The sequence below is a fragment of the Aegilops tauschii genome, chromosome 3 (assembly GCF_002575655.3).
Source record: "Aegilops tauschii subsp. strangulata cultivar AL8/78 chromosome 3, Aet v6.0, whole genome shotgun sequence".
Taxonomy (NCBI): Eukaryota; Viridiplantae; Streptophyta; class Magnoliopsida; order Poales; family Poaceae; genus Aegilops; species Aegilops tauschii.
The window spans coordinates 573,214,595-573,238,679 of NC_053037.3; the positions used below are offsets into that span (position 1 = coordinate 573,214,595).

The window sequence follows — 24,085 nt, forward strand, 5'->3', positions numbered from 1 at the left end:
GACTGGGTCCGGAACCTGAGGATCATCCTCATAGCAGCCAAGAAAGATTATGTCTTAGAAGCACCGCTAGGTGAAGCACCAATCCCTGAGAACCAAGACGTTATGAACGCTTGGCAGCAGCGTGCTGATGATTACTCCCTCGTTCAGTGCGGCATGCTTTACAGCTTAGAACCGGGTCTCCAAAAGCGTTTTGAGAAACATGGAGCATATGAGATGTTCGAGGAGCTGAAACTGGTTTTTCAAGCTCATGCCCGGGTCGAGAGATATGATGTCTCCGACAAGTTCTTCAGCTGTAAAATGGAGGAGAACAGTTCTGTTAGTGAGCACATACTCAGAATGTCTGGGTTGCACAACCGCTTGTCTCAGCTGGGAGTTAATCTCCCGGATGACACGGTCATTGACAGAATCCTCCAGTCGCTTCCACCAAGCTACAAGAGCTTTGTGATGAACTACAATATGCAGGGGATGGAAAAGACCATTCCCGAGGTGTATTCAATGCTGAAATCAGCTGAGGTAGAGATCAGAAAAGAACATCAAGTGTTGATGGTGAATAAAACCACTAAGTTCAAGAAGGGCAAGGGTAAGAAGAACTTCAAGAAGGACGGCAAGGCGGTTGCCACGCCCGGTAAGCCAGTTACCGGGAAGAAGTCAAAGAATGGACCCAAGCCCGAGACTGAGTGCTTTTATTGCAAGGGAAGTGGTCACTGGAAGCGGAACTGCCCCAAATATTTAGCGGACAAGAAGAAGGCCGGCAACACCCAAGGTATATGTGATATACAAGTAATTGATGTGTACCTTACCAGTACTCGTAGTAGCTCCTGGGTATTTGATACCGGTGCGGTTGCTCATATTTGTAACTCAAATCAGGAACTACGGAATAAACGGAGACTGGCAAAAGACGAGGTGACGATGCGCGTCGGGAATGGTTCCAAGGTCGATGTGATCGCCGTCGGCACGCTACCTCTACATCTACCCACGGGATTAGTTATAAACCTCAATAATTGTTATTTAGTGCCAGCTTTGAGCATGAACATTGTATCTGGATCTCGTTTAATTCGAGATGGCTACTCATTTAAATCTGAGAATAATGGTTGTTCTATTTATTTGAGAGATATGTTTTATGGTCATGCCCCGCTGGTCAATGGTTTATTTTTGATGAATCTCGAACGTGATGCTACACATGTTCATAGTGTGAATACCAAAAGATGTAAAGTTGATAACGATAGTCCCACATACTTGTGGCACTGCCGCCTTGGTCACATTGGTGTCAAGCGCATGAAGAAGCTCCATGCAGATGGACTTTTGGAGTCTCTTGATTACGAATCATTTGACACGTGCGAACCATGCCTCATGGGTAAGATGACCAAGACTCCGTTCTCCGGAACAATGGAGCGAGCAACCAACTTATTGGAAATCATACATACCGATGTGTGCGGTCCAATGAGTGTTGAGGCTCGCGGAGGATATCGTTATGTTCTCACTCTCACTGATGATTTAAGTAGATATGGGTATGTCTACCTAATGAAACACAAGTCTGAAACCTTTGAAAAGTTCAAGGAATTTCAGAGTGAGGTTGAGAATCAACATGACAGGAAAATAAAATTCTTACGATCAGATCGTGGTGGAGAATATTTAAGTCACGAATTTGGTACACACTTAAGGAAATGTGGAATAGTTTCACAACTCACGCCGCCTGGAACACCTCAGAGAAATGGTGTGTCCGAACGTCGTAATCGCACTTTATTGGATATGGTGCGATCTATGATGTCTCTTACCGATTTACCGCTCTCATTTTGGGGTTATGCTTTAGAGACTGCCGCATTCACTTTAAATAGGGCACCGTCTAAATCCGTTGAGACGACACCGTATGAATTATGGTTTGGGAAGAAACCTAAGCTGTCGTTTCTAAAAGTTTGGGGATGCGATGCTTATGTCAAGAAACTTCAACCTGAAAAGCTCGAACCCAAATCGAAAAAATGCGTCTTCATAGGATACCCTAAGGAAACTATTGGGTACACCTTCTACCTCAGATCCGAAGGCAAGATCTTCGTTGCCAAGAACGGGTCCTTTCTAGAGAAGGAGTTTCTCTCGAAAGAATTGAGTGGGAGGAAAGTGGAACTTGATGAGGTGATAGTCACCCCTTCCGAGTCGGAAAATAGCGCAGCGCGGGAAAATGTACCTGTGGTGCCTACACCGACGGGGGAGGAAGTTAATGATGATGATCATGAAGCTTCGGATCAAGTTGCCACTGAACTTCGTAGGTCCACAAGGACACGTTCCGCACCAGAGTGGTACGGCAACCCTGTCCTTGAAATCATGTTGTTAGACAACGGTGAACCTTCGAACTATGAAGAAGCGATGGCGGGCCCGGATTCCGACAAATGGCTAGAAGCCATGAAATCCGAGATAGAATCCATGTATGAAAACAAAGTATGGACTTTGACTGACTTGCCCGATGAGCGGCGAGCCATAGAAAACAAATGGATCTTTAAGAAGAAGACGGACGCAGATGGTAATGTGACCATCTACAAAGCTCGACTTGTCGCTAAGGGTTATCGACAAGTTCAAGGGGTTGACTACGATGAGACTTTCTCACCCGTAGCGAAGCTGAAGTCCGTCCGAATCATGTTAGCAATTGCCGCATACTATGATTATGAGATATGGCAGATGGACGTCAAAACGGCATTCCTTAACGACTTCCTTAAGGAAGAGTTGTATATGATGCAGCCGGAAGGTTTTGTCGATCCTAAGAATGCTAACAAAGTATGCAAGCTCCAACGCTCAATCTATGGGCTGGTGCAAGCATCTCGGAGTTGGAACATTCGCTTTGATGAGATGATCAAAGCGTTTGGGTTTACACAGACTTATGGAGAAGCCTGTGTTTACAAGAAAGTGAGTGGGAGCTCTGTAGCATTTCTCATATTATATGTGGATGACATACTATTGATGGGAAATGATATAGAATTCTTGGAAAGTATAAAGGCCTATTTGAATAAGTGTTTTTCAATGAAGGACCTTGGAGAAGCTGCTTATATATTAGGCATCAAGATCTATAGAGATAGATCAAGACGCCTCATTGGTCTTTCACAGAGTACATACCTTGACAAGATATTGAAGAAGTTCAGTATGGATCAGTCCAAGAAGGGGTTCTTGCCTGTATTGCAAGGTGTGCAATTGAGCACGGCTCAATGCCCGACCACGGCAGAAGATATAGAAGAGATGAGTGTCATCCCCTATGCCTCGGCCATAGGGTCTATTATGTATGCCATGCTGTGTACCAGACCTGATGTAAACCTTGCCGTAAGTTTGGTAGGAAGGTACCAAAGTAATCCCGGCAAGGAACACTGGACAGCGGTCAAGAATATCCTGAAGTACCTGAAAAGGACTAAGGATATGTTTCTCGTTTATGGAGGTGACGAAGAGCTCGTCGTAAAGGGTTACGTCGACGCTAGCTTCGACACAGATCTGGATGACTCGAAGTCACAGACCGGATACGTGTATATATTGAATAGAGGAGCAGTAAGCTGGTGCAGTTGCAAGCAAAGCGTCGTGGCGGGATCTACATGTGAAGCGGAGTACATGGCAGCCTCGGAGGCAGCACAGGAAGCAGTCTGGATGAAGGAGTTCATTACCGACCTAGGGGTGATTCCCAATGCGTCGGGCCCAATGACTCTCTTTTGTGACAACACTGGAGCTATTGCCCTTGCGAAGGAGCCCAGGTTTCACAGGAAGACCAGACATATCAAGCGTCGCTTCAACTCCATTCGTGAAAGTGTTCAAAATGGAGACATAGATATTTGTAAAGTGCACACGGACCTGAATGTAGCAGATCCGTTGACTAAACCTCTCCCTAGGGCAAAACATGATCAACACCAGGACGCAATGGGTGTTCGATTCATCACAATGTAACTAGATTATTGACTCTAGTGCAAGTGGGAGACTGTTGGAAATATGCCCTAGAGGCAATAATAAATGGTTATTATTATATTTCTGTGTTCATGATAATAGTCTATTATTCGTGCTATAATTGTATTGTCCGGAAATCATAATACATGTGTGAATACATAGACCACAACCTGTCCCTAGTAAGCCTCTAGTTGACTAGCTCGTTGATCAACAGATAGTCATGGTTTCCTGACTATGGACATTGGATGTCATTGATAACGGGATCACATCATTAGGAGAATGATGTGATGGACAAGACCCAACTTAAGCATAGCATAAAAGATCGTGTAGTTTCGTTTGCTAGAGCTTTTCCAATGTCAAGTATCTTTTCCTTAGACCATGAGATCGTGCAACTCCCGGATACCGTATGAGTGCTTTGGGTGTGCCAAACGTCACAACGTAACTGGGTGACTATAAAGGTGCATTACGGGTATCTCCGAAAGTGTCTGTTGGGTTGGCACGGATCGAGACTGGGATTTGTCACTCCGTGTAAACGGAGAGGTATCTCTGGGCCCACTCGGTAATGCATCATCATAATGAGCTCAATGTGACTAAGGCGTTAGTCACGGGATCATGCATTGCGGTACGAGTAAAGAGACTTGCCGGTAACGAGATTGAACTAGGTATTGGGATACCGACGATCGAATCTCGGGCAAGTAACATACCGATTGACAAAGGGAATTGCATACGGATTGATTGAATCCTCGACACCGTGGTTCACCCGATGATATCATCGTGGAACATGTGGGAGCCAACATGGGTATCCAGATCCCGCTGTTGGTTATTGACCGGAGAGGCGTCTCGGTCATGTCTGCATGTCTCCCGAACCCGTAGGGTCTACACACTTAAGGTCCGGTGACGCTAGGGTTGTAGAGATATATGTATGCGGAAACCCGAAAGTTGTTCGGAGTCCCGGATGAGATCCCGGACGTCACGAGAGGTTCCGGAATGGTCCGGAGGTAAAGATTTATATATGGGAAGTCTTATTTTGGTCGCCGGAAAAGTTTCGCGCTTTATCGGTATTGTACCGGGAGTGCCGAAAGGGGTCCGGGGGTCCACCAAGGGGGTCCACCAGCCCCGGGGGCCACATGGGCTGTAAGGGGTGCGCCTTGGCCTATATGGGCCAAGGGCACCAGCCCCAAGAGGCCCATGCGCAAGAGATAAGAAAGAAGGGAGAGTCCTAAAGGGGGAAGGCACCTCCGAGGTGCCTTGGGGGGGAAGGACTCCCCCCTGGCCGCACCCTTCCTTGAAGGAAGGGGCAAGGCTGCGCCCCCCCCTCTCCCTTGGCCCTATATATAGTGGGGGGAAGGGAGGGCAGCAAGATCCAAGCCTTGGGCGCCTCCCTCCTCCCCTGCAACACCTCTCTCTCTCTCGCAGAAGCTCGGCGAAGCCCTGCCGGAGACCCGCTACATCCACCACCACGCCGTCGTGCTGTTGGATCTCCATCAACCTCTCCTTCCCCCTTGCTGGATCAAGAAGGAGGAGACGTTGCTGCACCGTACGTGTGTTGAACGCGGAGGTGCCGTCCGTTCGGCACTCGGTCATCGGTGATTTGGATCACGGCGAGTACGACTCCGTCATCCACGTTCATTGGAACGCTTACGCTCGCGATCTACAAGGGTATGTAGATCCACTCCTTTCCCCTCGTTGCTAGTAGACTCCATAGATGCATCTTGGTGAGCGTAGGAAAATTTTAAATTATGCTACGATTCCCAACAAGTAGATGCCATGCAGGCACACTTGGCCTAAACCTAGCCCCAAACCTACTATTTACAGCGGCGGCTTGGCGTCCTTTCCCATCCCCAATCTGGCCGGTGAGGCCAACTTGGGAGAAGAGGAGAGAAACTGGGGATCTACTATCAACTCACAAGAGAGGGTTGGACGGGGGATGGGAGCGTTCATATATGTAAGCTCTTTAATTTAGTACTATATGCTCAAGGTATCCAATTGATAAACCTAGAGCACAAGAATGGTGAGAGCGAAAAGCTATATGGTGCCTATAGAAGGAGCTATAGAAATGGCCATGCCAATGTTGTTTAGAGTATTAAGCAATTCCTCGTTGGATTGTGTACTTGGCTGGCATGCAAAAGGTAAACGAGCGGCATCGACATCAAAGCATGGCACAACGGCTATCAAAAGTAGTGTCTGGATTCCTCAGCAGGCGTACAAGATGGGTAGTTGGGATGAAAGGTGATGAGAGATGGGTAGTTGTTTTTCTTAAGGAGGCTGTTGTGTTCTTGTTTGTTATGTTTCTGAGTCATATGTTAGACTTTTGTTTGTTATGTGCAGCGGATGGTAGTTTGTTTTGGTTTATATGGTAGAGCTTTATTTGTGGGGCTGAGCTGCTTGGTGGCGCCCGTGATGTGACACTGGGTCGTGTGAATGTTTTATCAGTTTAATTATCTTTTTTGCAGAAATTGCCAGTTTAATTATCAATGAAATAATGAGCAAGAGCTTCATAATTTGAAAAATATACGGAAAAATACAATAATGGCCCTAAACAAAATGGTTCACGTGTGAATGGCAAATTCATCTAATTATCCACTTTAAAGAAAAGGACCAGCAGAAGCATTATTTGTAGATTTGTACTAGTTTGTATCTGATGCAAGAGAAGTATAATTTGAGTATAAGACATGATGCTCCCCGGGCTATTGTACAAACAAAGACTTCAAAGTTCCTTATGTAATGCTCAAATGCGTAAGCAGTTTTGTAGTCTCCCAGAGCAGTCGTTCAGTCAGTCCTTGAGCTGTAAAAATAACTAAAACCTTGGAAAGGCAAATTCTTAGCCAAGCCTGGAAGATTGGTGCTCATCAACTCTATGCTGACGGCCACTGCTACTTATTACCTCACCACCTTTACCAAGAAAGCGGACAAAATGAGAAAGAAAATTGCACAAACCACCTACTTTTGGTGCTAGTTTTGCACAGAACACTCATTTTACAGGTTTGTTGCACAAAACACAATTTTTTGGGGTAATTCGTTGCAGCTAGGTTTAATCCATCATTTGAGTGTGTTGACATGATTCTTGACAAGTGGATCCAGTTTGTAAGTGCATCAGTGACAAAAAAACAGCCAACTATCTCACAATTCTTTGCTCCAATTGAGTTGATTTTTTTCTAGAATATTAGTGAGTGCACACATGATTTATTGTTTTTTTTTTGCATTTTTTGAAAATGTTAAATTTGAATGAAAATATTGAACGAGCCAACTAATATTGCAAAACCGCCCAATATTTGGATGCTAAAACCTAATGGCGGTAATCTTTTGGTGTGTGCGACTTGATGATGTCTGTAATGGTCACATAACAACTACTCGGATGCTAAAACCTCATGGCGGTAATATTTTGGTGCGTCGGACTTGATGATGTCAATAATGGCTTTATGGCAATCACTTGGATGCTAAAGCCTGACAGCGACAATATCTGCCATATCTTGGTGCTACTGATTTTATTTTATGAATATTGTGCCTATTTATTAATCGTTTTAGATTTGTATATCAATCTTATGCTTTTTACATGAAAGTTTGTGGTGTGCTAAACTAGATGTAACCAGTAATGAATCTGGAAAGTTTCAGCTGGTTTGGATCACATTATAGTGAGATATTCGTAGTTTACATTGGCTCGTACAATTTTTTTTACTCAAAATTCAAAATTCTCAAAAACATACTATGCAGAACAATCATGTAAATCACACATGTATCCAATACTATTTTGGGAAAAGGCAGCTCATTCGGACCAACAATTTGTATGATATTTGCAATGTTAGTTGACTCGTTCAATTTTTTTTGTTAAAAATTAACGTTTCCAAAAAATGTAAAAAATCAAATAAATCGTGCATGCACTCACTAATATTATGGGGAAAATTCAGCTCAATTCAAGCAAAGAATTGTGAGAATATTGACAGTTCTAATTGGGTGCTGATGTGGAATCTTTTTTTTTTTTGCCGCGGTGCCCTTACAAACTGGACCATCTTGTTAGAAATCATGTCAACACACCCAAATGGCGGATTAGACCTAGTTGCAATGAATTACCCCAATTTGTGGTGTTTTGTGCAACAAACCCGTAAAGTAGGTGTTCTGTGCAAAACTAGCACCAAAAGTAGGTGGTTTGTGTAATTTATGAGGAGAAACTTTTTGTGCCATGTTAACTGGAAGCAAAACTGTGCTCCAAACATATACTTATTGGGGGCTGAGGATTAAAGACATCCAGTGCTGTTCCTTTTGGCAACAAGGGAAAATGTACTGTATCTGTCAAAGAGGCCTTGTAGGATTGCAATTCCGAACTCAGTATCTGCTTACTCAGCTCAGTCTCTGTACAACTTTCAAATCCTAACTCAGTGCCGCAGTCCTTGCTTGAGAAGGTTTGCAAGATCAAAGCCTCAGGCCAAAATTAAATTCTACTCCCTCCATAAATAAATATAATAGCGTTTAGATCACTACTTTAGTTCTACAAACGCTCTTATATTTCTTTACAGAGGGAGTACTTCTGGCTGCTGCTTCAAAGCAGGAACCCTGAACCGGGCAACTAACAGATTGAGGAACAGAGGGTGGCCACACGAGGCTTCTTGCAGCTTGTGTCATCAGTGGTTAGAAAATGCTGGCCACCTCACCATCTCGTGCTCGTTTGCCAAAGAGGTGTGGCACCGATTCAGTTCTAAGTGTGACAACAGGGCAGGGATTGCCCTTGATGCAATTGACACTCAGCACAAGTGACAGATTACTGCTGCGATGTATGTGGCCCGGCACCTTTGGAAGGAGAGGAATGCCAGGATCTTTGAAATAACAAGAGCTCGATCGCCGGACAGAGTTACCGAGTTTGTGTTGGAAGAGGCCATTGGTACAGAGCTAGTGTATAGTGAGCTTCTTGTGTGTTGTAAATGTGTTCCTTGAAGAAAGTCACCCAGCTGCTTTTGCGGCCAGGTTTTTTTCTACCCTTGCATTATTGCATAAGCGCAGACAAGCCATCAATTCATATCAAGCAACACAAGCACTAGGATAGCTGACATTTACAATCTATCTATGGCACTAAACATAATTATATATAACCTATAAATGACACTGAGCAAGAGTGAAGTTGCAACAGCACACTGCCAATGTTCAAATTGCATGATTGAAGTCGGCCCAATTTGGCCAATGCATATATATAAGCTGATTTCTGAATCCCGGTTCGAATCTAAATATAATAAGTGAAAAACAGCAAGCAGGAAAAACAGAATCTACGCCAATCTATCTAATTAGGATGAGTTTGATATTACTCCAACCCGGCATAACCCGGCAATATCCCTATACTGAACCAACATTATTAAATTCCGTCCCAAATTATTTGTCTTAGATTTGTCTAGATACGGATGCCGTATCTAGACACGGACGGAGGTAATACTATATATTATGATTCAATCTGTACGCCTTTATCCGCCGATCAGGATACTTACAATATATGTGGACATAGAGTACCTGCCCAGAGAAAATATGTAAAACATCTGAATCTACAGAACCCCTTTAGAATCAGCAATCACAAACTGTCAGAAATTAGGACATAAACAGCAAATCTTAACGGCAATGTTGAGCTGCAACTAGACCATTCTGCAGTAGCGCCTGGAATTAGGATATGAAAAAGAAACAAGGAACAAAGCCTACATTTGGTACTGAAATGTTCAAAGATTCAGTTGCAGAAGCAATATTCAGAAAGGCGGAAAAAAACTGAGACTGCATTTGCTACTGAAAAAAATAACAAAACCTACAGATAACCGCATATATTCAACGATTTAGTTGCAGGGCTAAATTCAGAGAAGTGGAATAAACTGAACCAGATATTTGCTAGCACCACACTGCATTGTTAAGTGATATAAGGGAAGAACAAGTGCACACAGACAAAAGGTAGCATCAGGTAAAACAGATAGAGCACTGGGTTCATATGAGGTCCTAATTTGGGCCACAAACAGTAGTTCCACCACAGTTAAAATAACTTAGAGTCAAGTCTGTTTCATAGCAAGACTAAGAGAGAAAATAAAACCATTTCATAGCCAAACGTTAGTTGGCGTCCTGTTGTAGCGGCAGTTGAGAATCCCGGACATTGATGGTGTAGCTGGAGAGAAGGTGGATGATGGTGAAAGGGCGGTGTGGGGCAATGACGAACAGCTTGTCTGTCTTCATGAAATCTACGGCCCCAGCTGAGATCATCTCGTCTTCCTCGTCCTTGAGATTGTACATGCAGATGTAGGCAGATGAGGCCAGACGCTCAACGTAGTAGATGCAGTTGGCCTCCACAGACGGGAACTTATGGGTGTCAACAGCCAGGCACCTGTGATGACCAATGAAGATGGCATGGCTACCGATGCTCTCAACAGGCACGATGCTATCGACTTCCATCTTGAAAACCTTGACACATCGGTGCAGCTTGATGACAACCAGCACTTGGCCACCCAATTCGACAAGGAAACACCAGCCGTGGTCGTTGGTGTGCCCGGCCACAGGAAGATCCTGAGAGAAGAACTTGATCGGATCGACATGAAGCGACTCGATCAGATCGAAGATCTTGCACATAACAAAATACCTCCATGGATAACATAATCCCCACCCGCCTCTGACCGCCTTCCGTAAGAAATAATAAGTGGAAACATTATGTTTGTTGAAACTTTCACTGACAGGAGCAGCCACGTAAAAGTTCAGAGAAGAGTCGCAGAACAAGTTGAGCGTGGGCGAAGAGCCGCGACCGAAGACGACAGTGGCGACGGCGACCTCCTCGGTGGGCACGGGTGCCGCGAACCGGATCAGGACGCCGGTGAGAGGATTGAAGACGCAGGCGGCTCGAGAATGGTTCCGGTCGGCCAGGACGAAGAGGCCGCCAGGAGTGGTGGCGACGACGGAGTAGCGGCGGCGCAGCGGGGTCCTCTTGCGGAGGAAGCGCCCCGTGGCGGCGTTCAGCAGGAGCAGGTCGGCGCCGTCGTTCAGGAAGACCAACCGGTACGGGAGGAAGCGGGGGTCGGCGCCGTCGTCGAGGATGACCCACCGCTGCGGGCGGAAGCGGGGATCGGAGGGGTCGCTCCTGGGGTCGTCGGTGGCGGCGCGCCAGCCGGAGCAGACGGCGCGGAAGTCCATGTAGCAGTCGAGGTCGTTGGTGGCGAGCAGGGAGTCAGCGACGCGACGGACGAGATCGGGCAGGAGGGCGGACCAGTCTGCGGCCGGAAGGGCCGCTGAGGTATGCAGAAGACTCGTATCCGCCTTGTTCCTTTTGGCGGGGGGAAGAACAGGGGCTTCAGTAGCGGGGGCCGCCATTACCGCGCGCTTGAGCTCCTGAACTGAACCCTAACTAATCATCGATAGTACAAATTTGTGGGTGACCAGCGTGAATGCGTAATGGAAACAACGGAATCGATCGAGTGGGGGGGATTTGCTCACCGGATCAGCAGACGAGCACAGCAGGAGCCCAAGAAGAGGAGCACCGCCAGAGGGAAAGGGGAACAAAGGATCGCCAGTGCCCGGTGGGTGGTAGAGTAGTGGACTGGACTCCGAACCATGACCAATCTTCTTAAAAAGAAAGACATTACCTACTTTATTTTTAATTCTAATGCCAATGCATGTTTATTTATTATTTTAAACACAGTACAAAACGCAGATGATAACATTGCTATACGACCATTAACATTGTTTGTTCCCTCCCCCACAAAAGAAACATTGTTTGTTCCCAATAACATCTATCTATCTATCTATCTATCTATCTATCTATACCTCTATATACCTACCTATACTTTCATAAAAAATCCCATGTTAATTAGAAATTGTGAGCTGTTAATCTGGTAGGCCGAATTATAATGGCTCAGATTATTCCCATTAATCGATAAAAAACTGAAAAATAGAAACCGTTCATCCGGTGGGACCAATTTATAATGGCTCGGATTATTCCAAAGTAAAAATAATTATAAATAAAAGAAATTTAGCATGAAAAGATTATTCCCACGCCAGAAATAGAGCGAATCACGTCATTAAAAGAAAAGTTCATCACAAAAATGTCTTTCCATGCTAAAAATATAGCCAATCACGTCATTAAAAGATATGATCTTCTTTCCCTCAAAAAAAAGTTCCTCACAAAATTGTCTCACGCGCTCATAATTATAGTCAATCACGTTATTAACAAGAAAAGATCCTCCGCAAGCGCCACAACCACCGCTCCTTCAAGAATCGCCATTCCGTCTAGAGTGGGAGTTTGTCCCAAAAAGATCCAAGGATATATGTCAGTCCATGTGCGCAACATGTACTGTTCGTGCTGCCTCTGTCGCCCTCCTCCATGGCCCTTAAATCCCCTACTCCCATGTGTCTGATCGCAACTAGCGTCCGGATAGCTACATGTGTTGAAGACCGGAGAGATTGCCCACTAATTGATGTTTGACTGCACGCCTTGCATGTATGTGTTGTAAGATGAAAAAAGAAAGAGCTTCCAGCAAAACAAACTGTAACAGTGGAAGAGAGGATGTTGTCACACTGCTTATTCCCATTATATATGTCGTTATGAGCAAGCTCTATATTTCGAATCTAATTTTCTAATACAGCAAGGTAGATTATTGCATTCAGAGGTTTCATATATATCTTCAATGTTGTTCTCCTCAAATTTTCAATTGGACCTTTTCTCAAAACTTTTCATGGTGACCACCACTCATGACAAGCACCAAGTATCTTACATGTGTTTTAGCCTAGAAGCTAATATTTCTGTGAGAAATATCCTATTGCTCTGAATATGGTAATCGATTTCCATGCACTTAGACAATTTTTCATATTTTCTGTTTGTACGTTCATTAATTCCTGGGGAAGCTAATATGGTATTTTATTGGTGTAAAGAATTGCATGTTTTATGGACTCACAACCCTATTTGACTGTGTGCCTTGCATGTATGTACAGTTTTCCTCTCTATGTCATCTATATCTATATCTATACCAATATAAAAAGACCCAAAGGGGCAGATCCAATTAATCTCGGCCATCAAATCATGTTAATCCAACGACCTAGACTGCTTCAATGTCGAGCGCTCAACACGTTTAGCGTGCAGTTAATTTCATGCCAAATATAGTGCTAATCACATAATAACACGCAAAGAATATCCTACTTAATATCCGCATGCACTTAATATACTTCTAAATTAATATGCATTGCATGTACACATTGACTAGTAGGATTGAACATCAAAAAGCTCCCAAAAAGATGGATTGTTGAAGAGTAGATTTTGTCATCATAATTCACCATCATATATGTGGGTTGTAAGTAAACTATGTTTGATCTAATATTTCAATTGAACGAATTAATTAAGTTGTTGCACTTTGAGGTTCCCATGTTTCTTTCAGTAGTTTCACTCCTCAAACTTTTCAGTTGGACAATAACCTAGCCAAGATTTTCTGCAAATTTGTCATGGCAAGCACCACCCAGGAAGACACCCAGTATATTACACGCATTTTATTCTAGAAACTAATAATTTTGTAATAATTGTCATACTGCTTTCAATCTAATAATCCATTTCGATGCACTTAGATTTGTTTTTGTTATTTGTTGTTTTGATTTTTGTTCCAAGGGAAGCTAATATTATTTGTTCTCTTGATCACTAGTAGAAAAATGCCCATTTGTCCCGGTTCCAGAGGCCCATGTCCCGGTTCTGGAACCGGGACTAAAGGGTCGGGATTAAAGCCCAACACCTTTAGTCCCGGTTCGCTTACGAACCGGGACAGATGGTGCTCCACGTGGCCGCAGCGGCGAGCCCAGACAGGAGGGCCTTTGGTCCCGGTTGGTAACACCAACGACCGGGACCAAAAAGCGTCCACGCGTCAGCAGCTCAGGAGCTGGGGTTTTTGTTTTTTTGAAGGGGGGGGGGGGGGTTGGAGGGTTAATTTAGGGGTTTCATATATTGTGTTAGCTAGCTAATAGAGAGAAGTGGCCTCTCTTATCTCCGTGCTCGGTCGACGCTACGTACTAGAGAGAACTCGACACGCTAGCTAGTAAGCAAATGAAGAAAACCATTAAGTACACAAGATCATCATGAACATATACAGAGAGAAGTGATCGACCTCTCCTTCTCCGACAGATTGGTCGAACAACAAGTTTTCGTATATTTATCCGACGCTACTAGCTACATATATATAATATAAGATCTCTTACAATCCCTAACATCTGAAGTCAAGTTCCACATGGTATTCTCCGGCTGGATTGATGACGTGGTCAAGAAAGAATCCCGCCAATTTCTCTTGAGTTGCTCGGATGCGATCTTTTGGTAGGAGTTCATCCCGCATCTCCCAGATCTAAATTGAAGAAGAGGGTCAATAAATGTGTATGAATGAAACTCAACATAAATGATGGCAATAAAATAAAATTGTGAATATTTTTGCTAATGCACTTCATATTGTTTTTCAGAGTAGCCCCGCTTATTAGAGGCGGTCGCGTTGTAGATGAACTCGCAACGTAGTATCCACAGAAATCATTCCGGGCTTCCTGCCACAAGCACTTTACGAGAAATAGAGGTCAATCAAACTAATAAGCAAGCATGCTCAATGGTATTGATGAAACTAGCTAGAATCAATGGGAGCTGCGCGGAACTAGGTAGTAGTACTTACTTTCGGGTGTTTAAATCGCAACTCGGTCGGCAGTCCCGGAGAAATTGCGATGAACTCTTTCCAAACCCTGCCAGACAAAGAAAATAATTACTTGATATCAGAAAATGAACAAAGTTGCCGATGTGGTGCGATAATGATCGACTGAACTTACTTCTGGAGCATTCGAGTCATGTCCGCATAGTCCTCGGGATCTCTTCGTCTCGAGTCTAAGATGGTTACTTCTCCCTGCTAAAGCTTAATCTCTAGAAGAATAAAGTGGAAGCTACGCACGCATGCATAACTCATCAGTTACATTACTATAACCTCGAGTAATAAGGGAAATCGAATATGCACAAGACAGTAACACTCACTTGAAGTTGTAAGGAAAGAGTATTTTATCTTTGCTTTGATTTTTGAGCAACGATTGTAGAAAGTTTTCCTCGGTTTCTGAGAAATTGTGTTTAACCATCCATTCATGTATGGAATTTGGGTTAATGAACCCAATGTCATAGATTTGTGCTTTTTTCCATTCGACGATCTTCAATCTGCATAATATAGTGAGGATAATTATATATACATGCAATGAAAGAGCTGAGCTATATATAGAGACTTAATTACAGAAGTAGTACTTACAGACAGTAGCAAGCCACGAGTGATTTGTTGAGGGCGTTTTGATTGTAGAACTGAAAAAACTCGTCAAAATCAACAGTAATCAAATCTTGTCCAACGAAGTCGTGCTCCTCTTTAATTCTCATCGTCAAAGCATCCTTCCCAGACTTGTTGCAGGTTTCCATGTACCATTCATGGAATCTTCGCATCATCGTTGTTAGAGGAGGACTTCCATCTTTGACGAGAGGCTTCCCGTACTGGTGTTTGAATTGGTCCACCTCCATTATATCAAACACTACATCATCACCCAGGTAATCAACAGGATTGGTACCCGGCACCATCCCTGACAGATTTGCGATGATATCGCTAGACACCTTGAGCGGGGGCATGATTGGTTCGCCTGTTCTGCTAACCTTTTATCACTTGAAGAAGTTCCTGACCGGCGCGCATCTTCCAATGTCTTTTTAAGAGCACGGACATGGTTGTCATCTGGCGAAGGCGGTGTTGGTCGCTTCAGGGCATCGATAGTGCGCTTCGCTTTCACCAGATCTATCGTCTCCTTCGGAGGTGGAGGTTTCTTTGCAAAAAAGTCCCTCACTTCAGCTTGACTGATCTCCGCGTTTTCCTCCTCGGTCCTCTCGTATGGTAACTTTTTAGGAGTCTTGAGAGATGGACCGTATCTGTATTGTCTCCCGCCTCTGGCTGTACTGCTAGCCGCCGGAGCGGCGGCGTCTCTCTTCCGTTGTTGCTTACGAGGCGGAGAAGGAGGCGGAGTGCTCCGACGCGCCGGAGCAGCCGGAGCGGCGGCGTCTGTCTTCCACCGTTGCTGACGAGGCCGAGGAGGAGGCGGACTGCTCGGACGCGCCGGAGGAGGTGGAGTGCTGGCCTCACGCGCCGGAGGAGCCGTAGAAGGAGGCGGACTGCTCGGACGCGCCGGAGGAGGTGGAGTGCTGGCCTCACGCGCCGGAGGAGCCGTAGAAGGAGGCGGACTGCCTTGATCACTCGCCGGAGGAGGAGGCGGAGTGCCCTGACTCGCCGGAGGAGGAGAAGGAGGCGGAGGCATCCAGTTCGGAAGCTTGATGTACTCCTTCCGCCATAGACATGTAGTCCTTAGAGCATAACTCAGCCGAGTCTCCCCTTCACCTGTAGGGTGGTCAAGCTCGAGCTCCTCAAATCCCTCCATTACTTCATCCACCGTCACAACAACATAGCCATGTGGAATCGGACGACAGTGAAAAGTTTCGTCAGGTTGAGGAGGCGCAACAGAGTCGACAGCCGCCTTCAAGGTGAGGTTCTGCCATTTCGTCATAAGCTGGCGATGTTGAGCCTCCGTGATAGCATCCACGGGGTAGCTAGGAGCCGTGAAGTCAGGCTACTGAACGAGCTCCGTGGAAGCCATGCTGCTTCTCCGCTGAGATGGCGGGGTAGCTTTTGGGGTAGCTCCGGCAGCTCGCTGGTTCTCAACTTTTTCCTCTAGCGTTTGTACTCTTGCATTGAGCTTGTGCATTTCGCTCTGCTCAAGTTTCCTCTTCCTCTTCAGGGTTTTGTAACCGCCTGCGCCGGGAAACCCAACCTTCCATGCAACAGAGCCTGGTATGCCTTGTGATCATCGATGACATCCGCAACATGCAACTCCAATATCATCTTCTCCTCCTCAATTTTTTTTTCAAATTTTCCTTCAAGTAATTGTTTTCTTCTTCAACTAAATTTAATCTCTCGACAATAGGGTCAGTTGGAATTTCCGGTTCACATACCTCCTAGATAAAAAAAATTCTATATCACGTTGGTCGGCATAATTGTCATAAACACTAAATGAATCAAATAGTTGTAAAAGATAATATATACCACATCCGAATCATATACAGGACGAGGGCCGACGGAGGCGGATACCAAAACCATCGCACTATATAATAACAAACAATAATAAAAGTAAGAAAATTATACAAGTATCTATCTAGATCATACAATGAAGAACTTTTTTCTTTTAGAAAGAAGATAAGATCAAGAGGCTCACCACGGTGGTGCCGGCAACGAGATCGGCGTGGGCGATCGACGGCGGTGAGGACGGGGACGGGACATGATGGACCGCCAAACCTAGACAAATCTTGAGGAAAATGGAGTTTGGACAAGGAGCTTCGAGAGAAGAAAGCTTAAGTGTGGCTCGGGCATTTCATCGAACACCTCATGTGCATAGTAGGTGAGCTAGAGCACCACAAAGCTCTCCCACAACCGGTCAGAAAAACAGAGCACTCCAATGCTCTGCTCGCGGGCGAGGGGGTATATATAGGCATCTCATTGGTCCGGGTTCGTGGCTGAAACCGGGACTAAAGGACCCCATTTGGTCCTGGTTCCAGCCATGAACCGGGACCAATGGTTGTGCGCCAGGAGCGAGGCCCATTGGTCCCAGTTCGTGTCTGGAACCGGGACCGAAGGGGCCAGACGAACCGGGAGCAATGCCCCACGAGGCCCGGCTGGCCTCCTGGACTCACGAACCGGGACCTATGTCCCCATGGGTCCCAGTTCATGATTGAACCGGGACTAATGGGCTGGCCCGGCCTGGACCAAAGCCCTATTTTCTACTAGTGGATGCAAAAAGCGTTAAGTTTCTAAGACCCGCAATTATGTTTGACTAGACATGTTGCATTTTTCACATATGGAATATCAAAGAGTTGCTAATAAAAAAATACGAGAAACCTAACTTCCCAGACGACTGGAAGTTAGCAATAGGTGCGAACGATATGAAACAGCTGCGCGCACTCCTTCGGCTGAAATCGCTCCACGCGCGCTCCCTAGGCTCGGCCAATCAGCGAAAAAGAAACTAGAAAAAGTGTGTGAGCAGGATTCAAACCTGCGTCTCTCCCATGCCTGTATTAAAGAAATCACGCCATAGCCATCTGGTCCAACAATCATTTGTGTACACTTGCTGGAAGTAAGCCATTTTTACCTTAACTAGTATATAAACATGAGATACTTCGTAGATTTTTTCATGCGTTTGTATAGTGATCATCACCGCAATGCATCATCAATCTTGCACGTCATGTGATGGGTATAAGGGCATCTACAACGCCCTCCCGCATCCGTCCGGACCGCGTAAGACACCCAATGCGGTCCTGAATCGGTCCCCGACGTAGTCCGGGCGTACTTTCTCATGTAAACCAGAGACAAATGTGGGGCTTTGCAGGAGTCCGGATCGCTCCCACGCCCACTGCTGACAACCCTGGCCCAACCAAAACCCCCACACGCCCCTCCCGCGCTTTCCTTCCGATGCACGCATAGCTTACCACGCCGCACTCATGCCGTCCCAAAGCACGGAGCGGCCGGCATTGATGCCACTCGACGTGACCGGACGAAGGGCGGTGCTAACCGGCACCACCTCTCGCCAGCCGCCGCTTCAATGCGAACATGCCTTCCCGAGGAACCAACTCTGGCCGCTGCGCCGCATTGAAGCAGGATAACCGCCCCTTCGCTTGAGCCTCGCCGCGACTATTTAAGTTGTCTGTCGGCGATGCACAGAGCTGCACTCCCCAGCCTCGAGCACCGGCCCCCTTCCCTCCCCTGTCTCTGTGCCCGAGCCCCTTCTCTTCTTTGACCCCATCTGAGGCGATGCCGAAGTCATGGTGCTCCGCGCCAGCAGGCGAAGTAGGCGAAAACTCATGCTCCGGCAGTTCTTGGCGCCCTAGCCCATGCTATCCCGCCCCGTCGATGTGCACGACGGCCATCTCCTCTGCCAAGGAGGCGATCGTCATCAACTCCAGTGATGAGGAGGACCAGGTGCTGGCACATTAGCCACCACAATAGCCTCCCCGTCTCCTCAAGGAGGCCGCTCTGACAAACAAAGATTTCATCTGTCAGATCTAGACAATGACGGAGCAGTCGCTCCGTTACATGGGCCTGTTGCCGCCATCGCCTGCGCGCGTGAAGGAGGGGCCACTGTCCCCGTCGCGCCACCGCATGAAGCACGAGCCGGCGTCCCCGCTCCGGCCTGTGAAGGAGGAGCCGACCTCGCCCCAGCACAACCGCGACGTCCAGATCGGACGCCACATGGAGGAGCCAGCCTCGCCCCCGTACCACCGTGGCGTCTAGATTGGACGGCAGGTCAAGGAGGAGCCAGTACGGCCGCATGCACACGCCACCGTCATCGTCGCACCGCCACCGTCTCACCATCAAAGAGGAGTTGCCGCCCGCGATCAAGAAGGCGCGGGGCCGCTCCCTCCACTACCTCGGAGGAGGGGGGTTGATGAAATATACTCCCGGTAACTTTCTTGTGAATAGCATGGTAACTTACACATCACAGACCTGATAACTTATGTACCCTGGTCCTGATTACTTTAGTTGGGGGGGGGGGGTGGTTGACGAAATATTCCCCAGGTAACTTTTATGTGAATAGCATGGTAACTCACATATTTCAGACCTGATGACTTATGTACCTCGGTCTTGATAACTTTGGCATGGGGAGGAGGGGTTGATGCAATACCCCCAGGTAACTTTTGTGTGAATAGCATGGTAAATCACACATCACAGACCTGATAACCTATGTGCCTCGATGCTGATAACGTTGGCGAGGGGGTGATAAAAATGTACCCACAGTAACTTTAATGTTAATAGCACGGTAACTCACTCATCGCAAACCTGATAACTTATGTACCCTGGTCCTGGTAACTTTGCCGCCGGCGGGGGACATGGGTGGTTAATGAAATATCCCCTCATAACTTTTATGCGAATAGCATGGTAACTCACACATCGCAGGCCTGATAACTTATGTGCCATAGTCCTGATAACTTTGGCGGGGGGGGGGGGGGGGGGGGTGATGAAATATCCCCTCGATAGCTTTTGTGTGAATAGCATGGTAACTCACACACTATAGACCTGATAAACTTATGTGCCTCAATCTTGATAACTTTGGTGAGGAGGTTATTTAAAAACATACCCCGATAACATTTGTGTAAATAGTTTGGTACTATAGGCATTGTGTACGTGATAACTCACGCACAAACACCGCGGTAACTTTAACTTGAGCTGATAAGGAGGTTAGAGAAACCAGGTTTATGCCCTGGTAATATCTATGTAAGCAACATGGTAACATATGTAGCACATGCGTGATAAATTACTTAGCCCATTAATGATAACTTTTGATCCGAAAAAAGTCGTCATAACATACCAACATGAGATCTAGTTTCGAGGCTCTCATCATGATGAATTTTTTATGTCAAAACGGTTTTTCAATCAGAGCGACGGTTTGAGCTACAAAACATTTTGAATTTTCGCATCGGTAAGAATCTTTGATGACATCATCATTTCGGTTTTCTACCCATGCATGCATGAGGGAGAGGGAACTTCACGTGGGTATGTTTTGTAGCTCAACCCTAAACCCTAAACTTTTCGGATATGTTACTACTATCCGATCAGTCGGAAGTTCGGCCTCTCCTAAAATATTTTACAGTTTCGAAATAGCGAGAATCTATAATGACATTTGCTTTCCTGTTCTCTAGTGCATTTGCATATGGAGAGAATGTTGGAGGAGCCATTTTTATGGCCTCGGTAATTTCTATGTAAACAGGATGGTAACTGACGTACCACAGAGGTGATAACTTATTTAGCCTAGGGCTGGTAACTTTTGACCCAAAAAAAAGTCGTCGAAACATACCAACATGGGATCTTATTTCGAAGGTCTCATTGCGACGAATAATTTATGTGAAAACAGTTTTTTAATCGGAGCGACGGTTTGAGCTACAAAACATTTGAATTTGAAGATTGAAGAGAATATTTGATGATGTCATCAATTTTCTTATATATGCATGGTTGCATGGTTGCATAGGATTGACTACTGCAAATAGACGTGAGCAACTCAATGTGATTATAGAGAGCTGGGCGTTGCATGCATGCATAGTATTGAAGTGAAGTCGTCCGGATCTATTTGCTAAATTCCGTACGTCCGGAAGTTAGCCCAGTCCAAAAAAATATGGGTTGTTGAAAGTTGTATAAGGACACTATTATCCGCCTTCTTATATGTGGGTTCCTGTTCATATATCTTCAATGGTGGTTCTCCTCATCCATTCAATTGGACTCTAACCTATCCAACATTTCCTGGAAAAATTTCGCGGCGACCACGAACCATGGTGACACGCTTTCATGCGTTTTAGTCTACAAGCTAATTAGTCTGAAAAATATCCTATTGCTTCCTATCTAATAACTAATTTCCATACAATTAGATTTTTGTTGTTGTTATTTATTGTTTGGATCTGGACTCCAAGGGAAATAAACATAGTATTTTCTTGATACACGAAGGGATAGGTTATACAGACTTGCAGTCCTATTTGACTTCATCTTTTGCACGCCCATTTTATTCTTTATGTCATATGATGGAATATCAAAGAGTTGCCAACAAAAAAATAGAGTCATTTTACAGTGCATCCGGTCAATATGGACCGTCCGTCGGAGCGAATTCGACGGTCCAGATCCGATGCAATACGTTGATGTCATGTGTATTATATCAGACCCCGAGGGGCATTTTCGGGAGAAAAAATATTTCGAACTGATCAGATTTTCCCTCCCAAATATTTCGAGGGTATTCTCGGTATGAATTTCAGGGCTATTTTATATTCGTTTTTTATCCCGTTTGCTAGGGTTTATTCCTCGCCGCCGCTAGGGTTTTAATCCTCGCCGGCAGGATCTAGCCGCGCGTCGCGGCTCCTCGCGGTCTCGCACAACCTTTTCAACGAAGAACATGAGAGGAGGCGCACTGCCCTCCCCACGGCGGCCGCCGGCGAAGATTCGGCGCCATCCCACCTCCCAGTCCTCCATGCGGGTGCCTATAGCCACAAAGTTATAGGCAACCTCTTTCCCACACCCCAATTGGTTGTTTGCGTCGTCTACATCACCTCTCCGCCATGGCTGCAACTTTGATCTGGCCATGCATCTCGTCCGAAGGCAAGGTGGTCGGGTATGGATCATGTTCTGCGGGACTAGATCAAGCCGGCCGCCAGCCTCGACGGCCAGCCCCGACTGCAAGATCTACGAACGTTGCATTCATACACTTATACATTTCATTCAACATGTATTTTTTCAATTTGGCTGATAGGTGAGATTTGGAGATCAATAGAGATGATAAGCTATTAATTTTGGAATGTACTATAAACAATTCATAGCTTATGTTGCTCAATATTTATGATGCTCGCTTCTTCTTGTGCAATTGCTGGACTGGGATCAACGGACTTGGCATGTGCTTTATAAGAAAAATTAGATTCACATGGGATATCCACCGTTTGAAGATTGGTGTTAATTCTTATTATGATGTTTTAGCCTTGTTAAAGGGAGAGTAATGATCCTCGCAAAAAGCAGAGAGAAAGGAATGAGCATTCGATTCTTCCATATGTTGCATTTCATTCTTCCGTGTTTAGTTATGTCATTTGTTACATGCACATAGTTGACAAGGTTAGTACAAGTAGTAATTTATCCTCTGTTTTGCAGGGCTATGGCAGAACATGCTATGTGATTCCCTGAGATAGGATGGATGTACCATGGCCACCCCACTGTGCTCCTGAAGGTGATCCCTTCAATTCAGCGCACATCCTACCATGCCACACCATGGTCATTGGCAGAGGCCCCCTATGGTACGTGCTTTACTCTTGTTATCCTATGCTCTCTTTTATTGGCTTTGCGGCCTGCCTATGAGACATTGACTGTGCCGTTTTCTGGGATAGCTGGGATTGCGTGTTGATTCATGCAGTATTTTTTCTTCTGTTGTGAGGCTATGGTCATGCTCGTACCTTTCTCTCTCGTATGAAAATAGACATATCATAATCCATTATTCTTCTAGGGTTGCCCATGCATTGTAATTGGTCCAAACCTTGCCCAGGCACTGTTACTGTCACATGGTTGTAAAAAGAAAATATAGATTTCTACGAGATCCCGTAGAGACCAAATTTATTTCAAGCAAAGTATTGTAACCAATATTATTGAAGTTTTACAACTTGACTCATCCGCAATGGACTAAGAACACGGCTAGGAAACCTTCTTCGGGACTAAAACCCAACCACACCCTACTCTATCGCTTTATGGCGAAGTGTACACTCCACATGTAAGAATGAACCACACTGCGGGACTAACTGCTTGCATCTTCGTCGTCTTCAACTGCAGCTGCATCCAATAGTCTAGCATGGTACTGCTTGAACCTATTCATGTATTTCATTTTGTTGTAGGGTGAATCGACAAGCACAACAGGTAGCTCTCTTCTGAATTTGTCGATGTAGGCCTGCATGCGAGGATATGTTAGTATCATTCCATAAGTTTCAGAAAATGACATAATTTTAGGTGTTACTCTACGTACTTGGTCATATTGCATCCTCAGTTTTACTCCCGTAAATAATTCGATGTACTTCAGCATGTACAGTGCACAACAAGAACTACAACATTTTATGTTGTTAGATCAGCATTTTAGATATTAACAATCTAAAACAAAAACAAAAGCTAATATTGTTGACTGACGTCTCATCGGCTTTTTGCACATTAATATTCCGTACTGGCCATTGCGTCACGTTAATGTCTTCCCATGCATTGCTTTCTATCCCATTGACTCGCATCACTGCTCTTAGATGTGCTTCCATCCCACGTACCTGCAAGCCCAATGGGATGAGAAGTTGCCTACGACTAATACTTACATACGATGTTAAATCCTTTGTTATAATTAAATATGTTGAAATTCTCACCACGTTATTTACTTCTCTGGGTACCATACAGTGGAAAAGTGAATCAAGAACCTGAATCTCCTTCCTTCTGGGGTTTACGACCACAAAGAACCAGTGGACGTTTAAACTGTTCGTAGGTAGGAAAACCTGGAGTGCACAGATAATTAGATCAACGTGTATAGTAATAAAAGAACTGTTCTACGTCAGGTTAAAATACCATATCATGTTTTAGGTAGCTGGTGCCTTGTGTTGTTCCAGGAATGCCTGCCAAAGCGTCCTCAT

The 24,085-nt window shown here is 45.3% G+C and overlaps 1 protein-coding gene across 1 annotated transcript; it reads right to left on the reverse strand.

The window, feature by feature from the left end:
- Positions 1-9,811: 9,811 nt before the first annotated feature.
- On the reverse strand, positions 9,812-11,381 carry LOC109738295 (uncharacterized). Its single transcript, XM_045234459.2, has one exon. The coding sequence runs from the start codon at positions 11,215-11,217 to the stop codon at positions 9,973-9,975; it is 1,245 nt and encodes a 414-aa protein (XP_045090394.1). The 5' UTR covers positions 11,218-11,381; the 3' UTR covers positions 9,812-9,972.
- Positions 11,382-24,085: the final 12,704 nt, after the last annotated feature.

What these genes read in the sequence shown, in the direction of transcription:
- LOC109738295 (XM_045234459.2), bottom strand. Translation starts at nt 11,217, where the DNA reads ATGGCGGCCCCCGCTACTGAAGCCCCTGTTCTTCCCCCCGCCAAAAGG.